General features: G+C 40.8%; 1 protein-coding gene across 1 annotated transcript in view; it reads left to right on the forward strand.

The window, feature by feature from the left end:
* The window catches only part of LOC145407012 (uncharacterized), a 122819-nt gene that overhangs the window by 60981 nt on the left and 41926 nt on the right, over nucleotides 1–19912 (forward strand). The window contains exon 9 of the mRNA XM_080278026.1: nucleotides 5512–5607. Within this exon, the coding sequence (XP_080134152.1) occupies nucleotides 5512–5607 (96 nt within the window). The remainder of the gene's footprint in view (nucleotides 1–5511; nucleotides 5608–19912) is intronic.

Below are 19912 nucleotides of genomic sequence, written 5' to 3' on the forward strand. Positions count from 1 at the left end.
GCAGAGCGCACATGACTCTTATAAATTATAGCTAACTGCTCGTCGGCGAAGAAGTTATGGACTCTGTACCATAATCCAAGTTTCTTTGAGGCGGTTTTAGCAAGTGATCTGACATGGGAGGTCCAGCTGAGGGCACTGTTAAGTGAGACACCAAGAATTTCAATACTTTTGGAGATGGGAATATTAGTAGCACTGAAGGTAATGTACGAATCTGGTAATATCTGTCTATTAGTAAACTGTATATATTTAGTTTTACTAGCATTAAAAGAGACAAGGTTGTTTTGTCCCCATTCACTGATTGTAGATAGATCTTGATTTATGGAGATGGCTGTACTGAGTTGAGAGGTAGAGATATTAGACTTTGTAAATGGATGTCTGAGTGTGAATGAACTATGTAGTGTTGAGTCATCTGCATATGAGTGAATGGGATTGTGAGTGACAGATAAGAGATCATTAATATGAACCAGAAATAGGGTTGGCGCCAGAACTGATCCCTGCGGCACGCCGGCGTTAATTGAGTGGAAAGTCGAATATACATCATCTACTTTTACTCTTATTTTCCTGTCACTAAGATAAGAAGAAATCAAAGGAACAAAAGACGTTAGTCCATAGCAAGGGAGTTTGGACAGCTTGGAACGGTGCCATACTCTGTCGAAAGCTTTAGAGATATCAAGAGCTACTGCACGAGTTCCTCCAAAGAGATCAATTGATTGATGGATGGTATGAGTTAAGAGATTGAGTATGTCAATGGTGGATCTTTCGTGGCGAAAACCGTATTGTCTATCACTAATTAAGTTGTTGGATTCAAGATGTTTAACAATATGCTTATTAATTAAAGTTTCAAATACCTTACCAAGAGAAGATGTGACAGCTATTGGTCTGTGATTGGAGGGGTCAGACGAACTTCCTTTCTTCGGAACTGGGTGGATAGTGGCTCCTTTCCATGAATTTGGGAATAAAGAAGTACGTATGCATAGTCTGAATAATTTAGCTAGGACAGAGGCAAGTTCAGGGGAACACTTTTTCAAAACAATTGGCGGAATTCCATCTGGGCCTGGAGCTTTGTTGGTAGGTAAATGTCTAGGATGGATTTTACGAATCTTGTCTGTATTTTAAGTGGGGCAATTTCGGGAGAATCAAGTTCCAGTACTGAGACATTCTGGCTGGTATCATCTATGGTAGAGTTTCTTGCAAAGGTACTAGCAAAGATATCTGCTTTCCCACGTGGGTCATTTGTAATATTGCCATCTGAAGATTTTAGTGGGGGAATGGAAGATGACTTGTTAAAGTTATTATTGAAAGAATTAAGAGTTGACCAGAATATTCTATTGTCATTAGGGTTGTTAAGTAGTTTTGATGCTTGCTTTTGAAGAAAGTTTGATTTAGATAGATTTAATACAGCTTTTGCATGATTTCTAGCAATTTTAAATTGGGAGAGTGATTCAGATGTTTTGATTTTAAGTAAGAGTTATATGCTAATGACTTTTGGGCTGTTGCTCTGGCACAATTGCCATCAAACCATTTTGGAGAGTTTGATCTTTTAGTGAATTGTTGACTTAGTATGAATAAATCCATACCAGCTAGTATTAAGTCGCAAATGTGGGACTGGGTAGAATTGGGATCACTAGAGACGAAAGACTGCCATAGAACATCAGCAAGATAATTTCTAAATCCATCCCAGTCTGCCCTGTCAAAGTGCCATCGGGTCACCCTGACAGGTTCGGAATGGGGAGGAGTAGGAGGGTTAACTAATGAGGCTTTGATGAGATTGTGGTCAGAGGATCCAAGTGGTGACAGTACCTCCATCCTGTATTGATGTGGATTATTTGTCAAGAATAAATCCAAGAGATGGGCATTATGGTCAGGATTATCAGGTATTCTGGTTGGTTGCTTGACCAACTGGGTGAGATTAAACGATTCCGCAAACAGCTCGCATTCTAGACCAGCGTCATCAGTCCGGGCAGAATGCAATAACCATTCAGCATTGTGTATGTTAAAATCACCCAAAATGGTAATTTCATTGCCAAGGACAAGGTCAAGGTTACTCAACTGAGTGGATATGGAATCAAATACACTGGGTTCCGAAGAAGCATTGGGGGAACGATAAACTACACAGATATATTTGGTAATGTTTTGGCAATTTACCTTATATAATGAGTAATCAAACTGGATGAAGTTAAGTTTAAAATAGTATCAACTGCATATTGGGATTTGATATAACAACAGGTGCCGCCCTTGTTTCGAAAGTTTGTAAGGAGATGGTAACCGGGAAAACAAAATGGAGATATATCGGTAGAGGGTGAGATTTGTGGATCTGTGAGGAAAAGGGCCAAAGGGGATAAGGACTGAAGGAAAAAATGAACTGAGTTTAAATTTGTGGTAAGGCCGCGGATGTTGATAAAGAATAAGGCTGCACCGTCACCTCTTCGCCGACGAGCATTCCCGGAAAAAGCAACAGTCGCTGCCGGCACAGTCGTTTGATGGCGACCGGGAGGACCCTGTGCCTCCAGCCCTACCCTGCCGGTGGTGGCAATCCGAGGTACCACCTCATTTGATTGTTGCAGCGGCCATTACTAAAGATGTGAATAGAAGGTGTGATATGTTATGCGCATGTAGTGTGGTGTAGACAGTTGAAGGTAGAGGTATTATGAGAGCATGCTGGCCTACTCTCTGTGTAAATGAATGCACTGAAAATGTTCAGAAAAGGGAGATGGTCAGGATCAAGTCCTGAGGGCTGGTGAAACGGGAGCTCCAGCTCTCCGTATCACCAGCTTGCCATCAACCTCGGGAGTACTGCCCTGTTCGACTGGTGCTACAGTCTACTCCTCTATATATAGTTTATATATTATATAGTATATATATATATATATATATATATATATATATATATATATATATATATAGTATTTTTATATATATATATATATATATATATACATATATATATATATATATATATATTATTATAGATATATATATATATATATATATATATATATATATATATATATATATATATCTATATATCTATATATATATATCTCTCTCTCTCTCTCTCTCTCTCTCTCTCTCTCTCTCTCTCTCTCTCTCTCTATATATATATATATATATATATATATATAAGCTACAATATATCATTGCAGTGTATGCAGTACATTACTCACCAGTCCCATCTGGGGACACACTAACAAAGTCCAGCTGAAACATTGTCTCCTCTTAAACATACCCTATGGACATAACTTACACAATTGCAGTCTCTTTTAGTAATGCAAAATGCACAAAATAAAATAATTTTGTTAAATAATATTTGTTAATTCACTCCTAAGAACATGGAAGTATAAATTAGAGATATAAATATTTAACATTTATTTGTGAACTGATAATGTGGGAAGGAATGCTGTACTGTACATTAGAATTATTATGACTCCTGTGTTCATATGTCAGCCGTGTATACAGCCATGGCCCTTCTGTATTTCTTCCCCATCTGACCACTGTTACTCCACCCTTCACTCGCCACTCGGCTGCTTTGCAAAAAATAGAATAAAAATGTAGGAATTGCAAGCCTAGTAATTTTGTCCAACAAAGCAAACCTTCATTCCTGTTGACTAGATTTTCTCCTCTCTGCCAGGGCAAATGAATTCATGTGGTACACTGAGTCATCTTAGAATGCATTTGCACTGGCAGAGAAGAGAAAATATAGATGATAGGAATGTGGGGAAATGCGGTACAGTGGAATCTCAAATGTCGACAGTTTAGAATTCGATTAATCAAATTTCGATGCATTTTGGAATGATCTGCCTACCTTACTTTTTGATGCAGAGTTGCATATTTCGATGCTCTCAGGGCCAAACTCCAACCAAAACAAAGATAATATTTTTTATGCAAACCAAAATGCTGGAAGTGAAGGAAAATTATAAGAAAAAATAGGAACCTAACGTACTGTTGTATGTGACGTGCTCTCAGGGCCAGACTCCACCCAGAACAAACAAAGATAATATTTTTGATGCGAACCAAAATGCTAGAAGTGAAGGAAAATTATAAGAAAAAGTATGAGCCTAACTTAATATCGTATGTGACTTGTCAAGAAGAGAATGAAAATCAACATCATTTATTCATACAGTACAGTATATGAAGCATACGATGATATGGTTCCGAGACAGTTCATCGTCAAGTCAATTCGCCGTCAGATAATACCCCCATCAAAACATGGACGATTTCTCGTCAGGACAATTTACACCCTGGACGATTCCCTGTCATTCAGTAAATATACTTATTATTAATTAATCGATACTTTAATACCTCGAAGATATAACGAGAAATTGAAGGAAGAGAATCAATAGTAGAAATACCAAAACAAAATGAATTACAGGTGGTAGCAAATACAGTAGGCAGAATACTGAAACGAAGAGAAGTATGGTAAATATGAATATAAGGAGCAACATAGAAATGAACAATAGAGATTGAGAAAAAAAAATAGTCATGTTGTTTAAGGACAAGAGCTCCCGGATGGGAGTAGGTACCAACAACAACAAGCCATGTGCAAGGCGATGCTCTGTTGTCGGCGGCCATCTTGCGACTGTCCTGCCAGCAGCCAGTCCTCTACAGCCAAGTGCTGCACTTTCAGCCTGTACCTTCCACATGTGGACATGCATTTCACTGCAATTTAGTTATATGTATTTTCTTTGTATTTTCGTCGCAACTTACCTGTTTCAAGATGGCAAGCAAGAGTGGTTCTTCGGGTAGCAGTGGTAATGGACAAGAGCAGCCTGGCACCTCTAAATCTTCACAGCCAAAGGAGAAATGGCAATACAGGAAAGGGCAGAAGTACACCAAGTACAGTATACACTTCCTGACAGTATGGCAATACAATGCAGAACTACAGTTACTTAACCACAATTATAGTTCATAAAGTTTACAGGGGCTGTGGGCAAAAATCATGATTTTATGTAGTTAGGTTCGGAGGCCCTGGACCCAAACTAATTTTTCCTATAAGAAGTTCAGTTTAAATTTCGTTGATCTGAATTTTGCAGTGATTTTTAGGTACATATGCCCATCGAAATGTGATATTCCACTGTAAGTAACTTTTCTTTATGGCTTGAAAATACAGCTATATTTTGTTGTGACACCTGGTAAGACAGTGTATTGAGTTAGTGAATGCTGTTGATAATATAATAAAGGTCTTGACTTTCATTTGTGGCTTGATGATGGTTGGTTCATTGATGGAAAATAGTGATAAATTATGATAGTGAGAGAGAGAACTTTAATCTTCTTTGTGATTTCATGATGATTGGTTGATGATTGATGTGATGATGAAATAGAGGGCTTGACTTCTGCTTGATAGTGATGATGATGATGATGATGATGACATACTTTATAGGGTTTGACTCCTGCTTGATAATGGTGATGCAACCATACAGGACATGGCTTCCTTTGTGGCCTGATGATTGGTTGATTATTGAAGATGAAAGTATTGATGCAGGTTGATGATGCAATGTGTTCTTTTGTCGACAGCTGGTGAGTCAGTATATGGATGGTAACTGTTGTGGATATCACTATGATGGTCGAGCCAATGCAGAAGAACATCGTCTTTCACTTCGCCACCTCAAGGTAAGTGGGGGACTGCACATTATATTAGAGTAACTTTAAAGATAACTTTATCTGATGGAGGGCCCATCATCTGCTCACTCAATGTAGGGATGCCTTATGATGCCCAATGGTCTCTACACTAAGTGACAAGCCAAATGGTTTCTGTACTCAGGAAACCAATTACTACACTGGGTGGTAACCATCTAACCAGGGTTTTTGGCCGGGTTAAGTGTCCCCCAGATTCCCCTGTCTATAATCAATAATCATGGCAAATGTTTCGGAGAGCCTCGGAGGGCACAATACCTGCCCAGGGCCCCAACCAAATGGGCAGATTCGCATGGCCATGTGGAATGTGGGAGGTGTGAATGAGGAGAGCAAAAGGGTGGAAGTGGTGAATGTGTTCAAGAGTGTGAGATATGCTGTGATGGCGAGGTGTGAAACAAAGATGAAAGAGTGTGAAGTGGAGGAGTGGGAGGATGTGAAATGTGTAAGATCAGGCAAAAATGGGCGAGGAAGATGCAGGGAAAGAGTTGCTTTGTTGATGAATGATGTGTGACAGAGTGGAATAAGAGATTACAAATATGTCAGCTCGAGATGTATGTATGTTAAGTTCATGTTTGAGAAAGTGAAAGTGGCTGTGATTGTAGCGTAAGCATCATATAATGACAGGAGTGAGACAGGTTTTGGGATGAGCTGGATGAAGCAGTGGGAGAATTGCCCAGGAGTTGGAAAGTGATCATAATGGGTGATATGCGTGGAAGAATTGGCACTGGTCCTGAGAATGACATAATGGGTAGTAATGGAATACCAGGAGAAAATGATAATGGGAAGCGACTGAAGGATATGTGTCAGGAAAGGAGGTTGTGCATTTGTAACTCATGGTGAAAGTGGCTGTGATTGTAGCGTAATCATCATATAATGACAGGAGTGAGATAGGTTTTGGGATGAGCTGGAGGAAGCAGTGGGAGAATTGCCCAGGAGCTATAAAGTGATTAATGGGCGATATGCATGGAAGAGTTGGCACTGGTCCTGAGAATGACATAATGGGATGTAATGGAGTACCAGGAGAAAATGATAATGGGAAGCAACTGAAAGATATGTGTCAGGAAAGGAGGTTGTGCATTTGTAACTCGTATTTCACACACAAAGATGCATATAAATATATGTGGTAGAGAGGGAACTTGGATCGTGTTGAAAGGAGCCTGATTGATTATGTGCTCATAGAGAGGTCAATGCTGGGAATGGTTACTGATACAAGGGCCATGAGAGGATGATGTGGAGGTCTATCAGATCATATGATTTTGGTATGCAAGATCAAGCTGAGAAGGGTGAGCTGCTAGGTGCCGTCAAGATTTTTTATGATGATAGTTAAGCATGTATAAGGGTAAATGGGCATCTAAGCAAATGCTTCACTATCAGTGTGGGTGTGCGACAAGGTTGTGTGATGTCCCCATGGTTGTTCAATATGTATATATATGGGATGATGAGAGAAGTAAAAACACGAGTAATGGAGAAGGGAATGGCTTTGGTAATGAAGGGTGCTGGATGGAATATCTCAAATACATTTTATACTGATGATGCTGTACTACTTGCAAATACCACACAAGAACTTAGTAGACTAGTTAAGAGTTTTGTTGATGTCTGTGAGTGTCATGCCTTGAGAGTAGATGTCAAAAAGAGTAAAATGATGGTTATTGAGAAAGAAGGTGGCTCCCAGTGCGATGTTACAGTGAGTGGAGAGAGAGACTGGAATTGGTGAGAGAGTTGAAATACCTGGATACAGTGTTAGAAGAGAGAGGAAAATATGCCAAAGAAGTGGAAAGTAGAGTGACACAAGGAGTGAAAGTAGCTGGTGCTATGAAGGCCTTGGTAAGAAGCAGAGGCTTGAGTGTTGCAGCTATGAGGCTTACTTGAAGAAGTGTTAATGCCATCTTTAACATATGGATGTGAGACAATGGTGTGTACTGAGATGTTATGGTCATGGGTACTGAGATGTTATGGTCATGGGGAGAGAATGGATAACAAAAGAGTGGTGAAAAAGGTATATCTGAGTGATTTTGAAGGAGGACACAGGCAGGGTAGGCCAAGGAAAAGGTGGAGGGATATGGTGGATGAGTGTGTGAGGAAGAGAGGTATGGAAGTCGATGAGACTAGGGAACTGACAAGAGATTTAGGTGGCTGGATGAATGTTGTGAGTGCATGATCAGGGATTTGGCACCCCTTTTTAACGTGACATTGTCCGGATTGACTCTGTCGGATAAGTTTATGTGAAGCTACAGAATGTGGTGAATGTTTTTGGTGTATCAGATCTAGCTAGGCTTCTGGGGTCTTGAATGATGAGTGAATGAAAGTATGGCCCATTGGATTGGACAAACTTGGGGTGTCTGGATGTTGCTACTCATCACCCTGCCTAGGAGGTCTGGATGATGATGAGGAGGAAGAAAATGATATTTAAGGTGGCAAATCAGATGAAGAGGGAAGACAAGGATATCACAGGGGAGCAGTGTGTGAAGAATAATGAAGGAAAGATAGTGTTGAACATTGGAGATATTAATGATGGCTGGAGACAGCATTATAATCAGTTGTAGAATGAAGAGTTGACTGGAATAGGGAAGGTTTGGAGCCAGCAGATGTAGTGTTTGGCCCTTGGCCTTTGATTGGCACTGCTACTGTGAGCTGGGCAATAGGCTGGATGCAGGTGGGGAAGGCAGCAGGTGTGTCTGGGTTGATTGCTGAAATGCTGAAGGTCTTAGGAAATGTAGGAGTGGGGTTAGTGACTGACTTGATACATACATCATCTAATCCTGTGTTGCCCCATAAGAAGTGTAGGAGCCCAAGGCTAGGCAAGTTGGTCGTGACATTTAAGATGAAAGTGACCAGTCTCACTCATCCCTGTATGGCATTATGTGAGCAATAAACCCAAACCACCTCATAAATATAAATCGACACAAGTTTAGTCCGGTTGGAGCGCCTTAATTACCCTGTAAACCACTAGGCGCCATAGCTTGGTTATATGGTTGCCACCCAGCATAGTACCTTAAAACATCCTAACTTTGGACATTTTTTATGTGTTTTAATGAGTAGCTCTGTGTAAAATGGTGCAATTTTATCCCTATTGGTGTCATGTGGTGGCCAGGGACAGTACCTACTGAATCCATTTAATAAAAAAAATTAGTCACGCTAAACTCGTGTTTTTTTTTTTTTTTTTTTTTCATTTTCAAGGGTCCGAAGTTAGGAACAAATTTCCTAACTTCGGACAGCTCTTCCAAACTTCAGACAATCATGTATTTGCCCTTTAAACATGAGAATGGTTAATAGCACCTATCTCTGGACACACTGTCCAAACATCGGATACTTTAGAAGTTTTTAAAAAATGTAAAAAAAAAATATTAGGCACTCGTGGCCCAAGTTATACATATATAAAGAGAAATATCCAAAAATATCTTCTTTTTTGAGCTCATAAATTGAGATCACATTAAGATGCATCATATCACATTGTAGTGCGGTATTCTGGCCATAAATATAACTAAGAACTATTCAGAAACTTTTTTAGACGAAAAAATAATATAAAAATGGATTGCATATATTCCAAACTGTAAGGGGAACGGATCTTGTATTCATAAACAAAATTGCACTTAATTATCAAGTAGCTGCCTCACTGACTCAACAAATGCATATTGAAATAATGTTAAACACTTCTTACTGGTTCTGATGACACCCACACACCCACTAACACGCACACAAATCAAAAGACACACGCACACACAGGCACATGTTATGAAGGCACCGTTTCGTTTTTCGTTTTCGTTTTTAAAGGCTCCAAAATGCATGCATGTGTTGGCCTTGGTCACCTAATGGTGGCTCTCCACGCTGCACGATCCATTGCAGCCTCCCTGTTCAGTCCCTTAACCCTGAGGTCACACTTAATGACCTCGTCCCATGTCTTTCTCAGTCTACCCCTCATAACCCCACCCCCAGTATTAACACTTCTCACCTTCCTCACCCAATTATCATCCCCCATCCTCTCCACATATCCAAACCATCTCAATCTACCTCTCCTCATCACAACACCAATACACTCCAGTCCCATCCTACCTCTCAACTTTTCCATCGTAAACCCAGCCCCTCCAGGCCTTGGATGCAGGGACTCACTGCACATCCACCTAATCATTGTCATTTCTGTACGTCTGAGCCGGCGAATATCTTCCTCCTTCACTGCCCAGGTCTCACTACCATACAGCATTACACTCCTAACACATGCTGCATACAAAGACCCCTTAGAACGTAGGGAGAGTCCTCTCAATGTCAGGAGAGGCAAGGGCTCCCTGAACTTCTTCCAACCACTTCTCACCCTAGTCACAGAGCTAGCTCCAGCCCCACCTCCAGCACACAACATGTCTCCCAAATAACAAAACTCTTCCACACACTCAAGAGATTCACCAGCAAGTTCAATCCTTTCACGTCTGACGATCTCCACCTGTTCACCCCGGCACGCCCTACACATAAAATCAGCATTATCTTGCAGTCTACCTCTGATACCACTACATCTCTTATGCACCCATTTATCACACACACCGCACAAGATGGAATTACTTCCCACGCCCTTGTGGCAAACTGCACATGGCCACTCTCCCTCGTCTTTGACAGTACTGCCACCAACCCTAGATATCATCACTTTTGTTTTATCTGCATTTACCCTTAAACCCTTGTGCCCCATACCATCTCTCCACTTCCTAAACCTTTCCTCTGCCTCCCTTTCGTTCTCTGCAATCAGTACCAAATCATCAGCATACAACAACTCCCACGGGAGTCCGTTTCTAAAGTCACGTGAAAGGGCTTCAAGTACCACGATAAACAACATGGGACTCAAGACTGACCCCTGATGAACACCAGCATTCATGGAAAACTCATCACTCAAATCTCCATTCACTCTTACCTGGGTGTGAGCACCCACATACATAGCCATAACCACCCTAACCAGCCACTCCTCCAAGCCAAGCTTTCTCATTGCCCACTTCACCACCTCTCTAGGGACTTTGTCAAAGGCCTTTTCCAGATCAACAAAAACAAAATAAAGATCTCTTCTCCTACCAATATATTTTTCCTGAAGCTGTCGAACAATGAATATAGCATCAGTGGTCCCCCTACCTGGCATAAACCCAAACTGCATCATCAATATTCACTCTTTCTCTAATCATACCTTCTAAAACACTCTCCATTACCTTCATTATCTGATCTAAAAGCTTTATACCTCTAAAATTTCCTCTTTCCAGGGCATCACCCTTCCCTTTATACACATTTGCAGTTACACTCTTCAGCCAATCATCTGGGACAACACACTCATAAATAATCCTATTTATCAGGTCAGTGACTAAACTCACCCCTATATCGCCTGAGGCCTTCAACATTTCGGCAGTCAACCCAGACACACCTGCTGCCTTCCCCATCCTCATCCTGCCTATTGCCTCAACTCACAGTAGCAGTATCAATCAAAGGCCAAGGGCCAGACACTGGATCTGCTGGCACCGTGGAACATTTTAACGAGCTACACACTTTGGTCTTACACACACACACACACACACACACACACACACTCCCTTAAGAGGCCTGTGCTTGTAACACACACACACACACACACACACACACACACACACACACACACACACACACATATGCACACTCCCTTAAGAGGCCTGTGCTTGTAAAACAAACACACACACACACACACACACACACACACACACACACATATGCACACTCCCTTAAGAGGCCTGTGCTTGTAAAACACACACACACACACACACACACACACACACACACACACACACACACACACACACACACACACACACACACACACACACACGCGCGAACAGCCGGAGAGAGAGGACGTCCCAGGCATCGCTCCTGACCTTGAGTAGTTTCAGGAATTTTGTCTGTCCTGTCTCCTAGGGTCTTTCTTTAAATTTAAAATAATGAAAGTTGGTAGACTACCAAAAATGTAAAGATTTGTTGGCAATAGTATACATGAATGTTTGTGGCTTATTGGTAACAGCTGTTTAGGTACTTGATCGGTACGTTAAAGATGGCCGAAAATGTAAACAATGAGGGAATGGAATTTCAAGGATTTGATGCTAATACTAATGTCATGGACCTAGTGAAAACATTAATTATGAGGATTAGTGAACTCGAAAAAAAAGTAGAGAATCTAGTGATAAAGGATGTGTCAGGAAATACGCAAACCACCATACAGAGTCTAATCCAGTCCAACGAAACAGCCAATGAAGAGATTAAGAATTTGAAGCGGGAAAATGTTGAACTGAGGAGGAAACTTGAAGAGAGTACTAATAAAACGGAGAAGGTGAGTAATGTACTAGAAGAACACAAGGCAAAGTGGGCACACGTAGAGGAAGAACAGAAAGAAGTGGTCAGCTTAAGAGAGATCATCCAGGAAGAAAGGGAAATGAACAAGAAAGAAATGGAAGAAAATGTAGTGAAAATACTGAAGAAAAAAGAGAAAATAGTGAGAGAAACTGTAGAAAGGAACAGATGTGTGATAGTATTTGGAAACAGGGAAGAGGAAGAAAAGGTTAGGTTCGCAAGACTCGAGAGAGACACGAACATGGTGAGAGGAATATTAGGCAAGATTGACCCCGAAGGAAACAAGTGGGTAAAAGAAATTGAGGAAGTAAGGAGGATAGGGCCTTATAAGAAAGGGGAAACAAGACCAATGAGAGTCAAGTTTACATCAGAAAGTGTAATAAATGAGATACTTAAAGTGACCTGGAAATTAAGCAAAGAGGCGGGGATGGAAAATATTATAATAAGAAAAGATCTGAATGAAGAAGAAAGAGAAGCTTTAAAATCATTAAAGGAAGAAGTAAAGGAAAAAAATGATAAGAGGACAAAGGAAGAACGTAATACTTTTTTTTGGAGAGTATTGGATATGAAAGTAAGGAAATGGTATTTAAGGAAATAGAAGTGAAGGAAATTAGGGGGGATGGTTGTGAAAGATCAGAAGTTGAGGAAGTGGTACGGACAGAGAGTAGGAGAGAAGAGGGTATTAATAATGTCAAAAATAATTTGAAGGTGATATATACTAATGTTGATGGTTTCATATCGACAAGGATCGAAATTAATGATTTCTTGAGAGAACATGAACCTGATGTCATGTGCTTTGTAGAGACCAAATTAAGAGAAGATATTGATGTTCATTTGGGAGATGGTAAATACAAACTGTGGAGAAAAGACAGAAAAGAAAAAAAGGGAGGAGGAGTGATGATAGCAGTGAAGAACAACATAAATGTAGATACTGTGGAAATGGGAGAAGGCAGGGCTGAAGTGATATATATGAAATTAGAAACTGGAGAGAATGTTAAGAGAGATATGGCGGTAGTGTATGTTCCCCCAAAGACGAGAGCATGGAAGGATGACGAATACCATGAGATGTTGTCAGATATGGCTAGCTACTTGCAAAAAATAATTGAGAAAAGCAATAATATAATTTTGGTGGGTGACTTTAATTGTAAAGAGGTGAACTGGGAGGAATGGTACTCGGGAGGCGGCTAGGATTCGTGGGGTACTATGTTATTAAATATAATAATGAATAATGTGATGACGCAGTGGGTCAAAGAAGAGACACGGTTTCGAGGTGAGGACACACCAGCAAGGTTAGATTTACTGTTCACCAAAGAACCTGATGTAATAGAATCATTGGAATATCTCTGTCCTTTGGGAAAAAGTGATCACGTGGTCATTGAGTTCCAGATGTTAATAGGAAACGTCGAGCCAAAGAGACAGAGCTTCATAGACAGGGAAGATACAACTTTGGCAAAGCAAATTTTACAGGATTGAGAAACTTTTTTGAAAATGCGGATTGGAGAAAATTCAGAGAAACAAGAGAGATACAGAGGAAGTGGGATATCTTTCTAGACCTCTATAATTTGGGAGTGGAAAAATTTGTACCAAGAGTAAGAGGGAAAGAAAACAGGAAAAAGGAGTGGTTTAATAGAAGGTGTATGATAGCCAAAAAAGAGAGATAAGGCGTGGAACAATTGGAGAAAGAGAGGTAACGACAGAACAAAGGAAGAATATAAAAGAACAAGAAACGAATACACAAGAATACGTAGGGAAGAAGAAAGGAATTTTGAAAAAGGTATAATTGACAAATGCAAGGATGAACCCAAACTGTTTTATAGATTTGTTAATGGCAAACTGAAACAAAAGGAAGGAATCACCAAGCTGAAAGTAGATGGAGAGGTCTTTAATGATGCGGCAATGCAAGCAGAAATAATGAACAAACGTTTCCAGTCAGTTTTCACTAAAGAAAAGGAGCTTGTGGAAGGGGAGGGAGTGATTAGAAATGTTCCGGTGATGAAAGATATAAAAGTGGAGGTGCAGGAAGTGTATAAATTACTGGAAACTCAAGATGTAAGGAAAGCCCCAGGACCTGATGGAATTTCTAATTGGGTACTGAAGGAATGCAGAGAACAACTGGCGGATAAAATTCACAGCTTAATTGTATGCTCACTGGAAGAGGGGAAAGTGCCAAAAGAATGGAAGAGGGCAAATGTGGTACCAATTTACAAGGGAGGAAACAGGGAAGAACCCCTGAATTATAGACCAGTGTCTCTAACCAGCATGGTCGCAAAATTGTGTGAGAGAATCCTGAAAGACAGATGGATAAAATATCTGGAAGAGATGAATATTTTGGCTGAATGTCAGTTTGGATTCAGAAGTGGAAGGTCATGTGTTTCAAACTTGTTGAGCTTTTACTCAAGAGCGATTGATGTGGTACAGGAGAGAGATGGTTGGGTGGATTGTGTGTACTTAGACTTAGAGAAGGCCTTTGACAAGGTACCTCATAAGAGACTAATGTGGAAACTAGAATATATAGGAGGACTAAAGGGGAAACTTCTGGAATGGATGAGAGACTTTTTGAGAGACAGACAAATGAGGACAGTAATAAAGGAAAAGATGTCTGGATGGAGGGAAGTAACAAGTGGAGTCCCTCAAGGCTCAGTGTTGGCGCCAGTAATGTTCCTGATTTATGTAAATGATATGGTAGATGGAGTGAACAGTTATGCGAGTCTGTTTGCTGATGATGTAAAGATCTTGAGGAAGATAGAGGTTGAGGAGGATTGTAAAATACTGCAGGAGGATTTGGATAGGATACACAATTGGAGCCAGACGTGGGAAATGAAATTTAATGTAAAGAAATGTAAAATATTGGAAATGGGTAAAAGTACCAGGAGACCATCACTGAATTATTTTTTGGGTAATGAATTAATCACAAAAAGGAGAGAAGAGAAAGATTTGGGAGTGCTGGTCCAAGATAGTTTGTCACCAGAAAAGCACATTAACAAGATAGTTGGAGAGACTTATAAGCTCTTGACTAACATAAGAGTAGCATTTCATTATATGGATGAGGAAATGATGAAAAAATTGATAGTGGCCATGACCCGCCCCAGGTTAGAATATGCAGCGGTAGTGTGGTCCCCACACAAAAAGAAAGATATAAACAAGATTGAGAGAATACAAAGAACAGCAACCAAGATGGTCCCCAGTCTGACAGACCTGTCATACAGAGAGAGGCTGGAAAAACTGGATTTGCCTTCGTTAGAGGAAAGGAGAAAGGGGAGACATGATTGCGGTGTTCAGGACCATGGTGGGAGTAGATAAAATTGACAAAGAAGATCTGTTTGTATGGGATAAGAGAGCAACAAGAGGACATGGAATGAAATTGAAAAAGTCAAGCTGCTTGAAGGATATCAAGAAATATAGCTTTCCTTACAGAAGTATAGACTTATGGAATAGCCTGGACAAAGAGATCGTCCAGTCTAAAAACATAAACGAGTTTAAAGTTAAATTCGACTTATTGAGAAACAGCGACGGAAACCCACGAGCATAGTACATTCCGTGTATATCACAATTAGGTATATTCTTAAATATTTGGAACGACTTAGACAAAGAGGTTGTGCATGAGAAAAACATTCATGTGTGTAAAGGTAGACTTGATAAATGTGGATATGGAGACAGGACAACACGAGCATTGCTCAATTCCTGTATACTACAAATAGGTAAATACAAATAGGTAAATACACACACACACACACACACACACACACACACACCTGTAGTCTGTATTTTTGCAGTAATTTGTCTGTCCGAATTTAGGACTTTATTCTGTAAAGAAATATTCATTAAACAGTCATAGCAAGATTATGTTTGTATCATCATCATCATCATCTGGACCTCCTTTCCCACCCAAGGGCAGGGTGAGGAGTAGCAATGTCCAGACAGCACAAACTTGCTCAGGCCAAATAGGTCACACTTCCATTCACTCATCATTCAAGCCCCTGGAATCCTGGGTCTACCGGATACTCCAAAAAACATTCACCACATTCTGCAGGTTCACACAAACGTATCCGGTTGAGTCAATCTGGACACTGCCATGCTCACAAGGGGTGCCAAAATCCCTGATCATGCATTTCTCCTCACAACATTCATTCAGCCTGCTCGATCTCCTGTCAGTTCCCTAGCCTCACCGACTTCCAAACCTCTCTTCCTCAAACATGCATCCACCATATCTCTCCACTTTCTCCTTGGCCTACCTCATTTCCTTCCTCCTTCAAATTCGGTCAGGTAAACCTTTTTCACCACTCTATTGTTATCCATTCTTTCCACATGACCATACCATCTCAGGATACTCTCTTCGATTCTGGTGTCCACCGACTTCCTCACTCCACACCTTTCACGAATCACACTATTTCATATTCTGTCCACCCTCTGTACCCCACATACATTCCTCAACAGTCCCATCTCCATGCTCTTACTCTTGACTTTTCATTTTCATGCCACACCATAGTTTCACACCCATAAGTTAGAGTTGGCACTAACACTCCCTCATGTAAGCCTCATGCAGCTGCAACATTCAAGCCTCTGTTTCTTATCAAGTCCTTCATTACACCAGCTACTTTTCTTCCTTGTGTCACTCGACTTTCTTTTGCACATTTTCGTCTCTTTCCTGTCACTGTACCCAAGTATTTGAACTCTCTCACCAATTCCAGTCTCTCTCCATTCACTGTGACATCACACTGGGAGTTACCTTCTCTCTCAGTAACCATCACTTTACTCTTATCTACATTTACTCTCGAGGCACGACGCTCACAGACATCAACAAAACTCTGCACTAGCCTACCAAGTTTCTGTCCGGTACTTGCAAGAAGTACTGCATCATCAGCATACAACAAATTTGAGATATTCCACCCATCACCATTCACTACTAATGCCATCCCTCTCTCCATTACTCGTGTTTTCATTTCTTTCATCACCCCATCCATATATATATTGAACAACCATGGGGACATCACACAACCTTATTGCACGCCCACACCGATTGTGAACCATTCACTTATATGCCCATTAACCCTTACACATGCTTCGCTACCATCATAAAATCTCTTTGACAGCACGTAGCAGCTTACCATCTACACCATACTTGAGCAAAACTTACCACAATCCCTCTCTGTCTACTTTGTCGTATGCTTTTTCCAGATCCATGAATGCCATAAACATTATGGTCCTTCTGACAAGCTTTCTCTGCTATCTGTCTCACTGCAAATACTTGATCCACACATCTTCTGCCACTCCTAAAGCCACCCTGTTCATCACTTACTAGGACTTCTGATGTCTTTCTTACTTTCTCTATAATAATTCTTCAATATCCCTTCCCTACCACACTCAGTAAACTTATGCCTCAATAATTCTTGCACTTACTTGCCCCACCTTCTTTTTTGTACAGGGGTACAGTCACAGCCTTTTTCCACTCTGCAGGCACAGTTTCATTCCTCCATGCCTTCCTACATATCTCCAACAAGCACTTCATTCCACTCTCTCCAATGCACTTAAGCATCTCTGCATACACCTTATCAACCCCATCTGCTTTCCCATTTTTCAGCTGTTTCACAGCACTCTTCACTTGTGCGAGTGTCACATTTCCTGATACTGCATTCCTTCTCTGGACACCCCCAAAACCAATCATGTTTACAGCTGCTCTGCTCTCTCTATTCCCATTCATCAGGCTTGTAAAATATTCTTTCCATCTGGTCCTTACTTCATCTCCATGGGTTAGTAACCTCCCACCTGCATCCTTCACACTATCATATTTCTTTCTGCTGTCACTTCTACATTTCTGCATCTCATTCCAGAATAACTTCCTATTTTCAGAGTAGTTCGCATTCATTTTTCTTCCCAGATTATGTTTGTGTATATTTTAAAATAGTTTACTGCCCATTACTTACAACACTTTTCCACTAATAATCGTACTAATCACGTTCTTACAATTGAAACTGATTGTTCTGTGTGAACAGAGTTTGGCTGGGTTAAAAAATGCCGATTCTTTTTCCATTTGATTCATAAATTTTTTTCACCCGCACATATTCAAGCTAGTTTAATAGGACTTATACATAATAATCTTTGAAGATTACCAAACCTACCCATATCATTTTTTTTTTGCAAATATCGCACTCTCTTCCAATAAACTTGAATTATTACATTTTTTCACAAAATGTCCGAAGTTTCGGTGTTTTATGGTAAATGGTTTTCTGGTGTACAGGAAACCATTTGGCTTGTCATTCAGTGTAGAGTCACCTGTAGACAGAAGGAAGAGGAAAGAAAGAAGGAAAGAAGGATATAATAGGAAGGAAGGAAAGAAGGTAAAAAAGGTGAAAGGGCAGCCATCCGAGAGCAGCACTACATCGAGTGAGTAGATAAATATAATTATATATGAGTGTGTTGTCCCCGATGACTGGCTGAAAAGTGTGATTGTCAGTGTGTACAGGGGGAAGGGTGATGCCGTGGAAAGAAGAAATTATAGAGGCATAAAGCATCTGGAAAAGATAATGAAGGTAATACAGAGAGTCCTACAAGGCATGATTAGAGAAAGAGTGAACATTGATGAGATGCAGTTTGGGCTTATGCCAGGCAATGGGACTACTGGTGCCATATTCACTGTTTAACAGCTTCAGAAAAAGTATATAGGAGAGAAAAGGGATTTGTACTTATTGACAGAGTTAGAGAAAGAACAGAGGAATTAGTTGGAGAAGAACAGGGAGGCTTTAGGAAGGGAAGAGGTTGTGTCGATCAGATATTCATTCTTAGATCTTTAGTGGAAACGTTTCTAGAGAAGGGAAAGAAGTTGTATGCGACTTTCATGGATTTGGAGAAAGCATATGACAGGGTGGATAGACAAGGATTGTGGAAAGTATTAAGAATATATGGAGTAGATGGGAAGTTGTTGAATGCTGTGAAGAGTATGTATAATGGTGCTAAGGCTGCAGTGCGTGTGGATGGTGAACTAAGTGAATTTTTCTCTTTGAAGGTTGGGTTGAAACAGGGATGTGTCATGTCTCCATGGTTGTTCAATCTGTATATGGATGGGGTAATAAAAGAGGTACAAGGTAGGGTAGTGGATGTTGGAGTGGACCTGGTGAGAGAGGATAGTGTTTGGAAACTCCCTGTACTGTTTTTTGCAGATGATACTGTGTTGTTGAATGTAGACGAAGGGGAGCTGGAAGGCTTGGTGGATGAGTTTGGGAGAGTGTGTAAGAAACGGAATCTAAATGTGAATTTAGGGAAGAGTAAAGTGATGGTCTTTGAGATAGGTGCAGTCAGTGAATGTACAGCGAGGTTGGATGGTGAGGAAATCCAAAATGTGAGTACGTTTCAGTACTTGGGTAGTGTGATGAGTAAGGATGGAGGTTTGGAGGGTGAAGTGCTTGAAAGGGTACAGCAGGGAAGAAAGGTTGCTGGTTCTTTGAAAGTAGTGATAAGAAACAGGGAAGTGAGCATGGAAGTGAAAAAGTTACTACATGACAGTATTGTGATACGAACTCTAACGTATGGAAGTGAAGCTTGGACGTTGTTGGAAGGACACAAGTCAAGAGTGAGAGCAGTGGAAATGAGTTATTTAAGAAGAGTCTGTGGAGTCACATGGAGAGACAGGCTGACGAATGAGGATATAAAGGAGCGTTGTGGTGTGGATGTGATAGGAAGCATTAGGAGGAACACACTGAGGTGGTTTGGCCATGTGGAGAGGATGGAGGATGAGAGACTGACGAAGAGAGTGTATGTGAGTGAGGTGGAGGGGGGAAGAGGGAGGGGGAGGCCGAGGATGAGATGGAGGGATGGGGTGGAGAGGTATATGAAAGAGGGGAGTGTGAGTTGGGAGCAGGGCAGTGAAATGGAGGGGGACAGGGCGACTTGGAGGCGATTTGTTTGTGGCCACCCCAAACGGGATTGAGGTGTCGGGCAATAGATAGATAGA

Source organism: Coenobita brevimanus, chromosome 72, assembly GCF_032717465.1.
Source record: "Coenobita brevimanus isolate Jiangsu-jjx chromosome 72, ASM3271746v2, whole genome shotgun sequence".
NCBI classification, from domain to species: domain Eukaryota; kingdom Metazoa; phylum Arthropoda; class Malacostraca; order Decapoda; family Coenobitidae; genus Coenobita; species Coenobita brevimanus.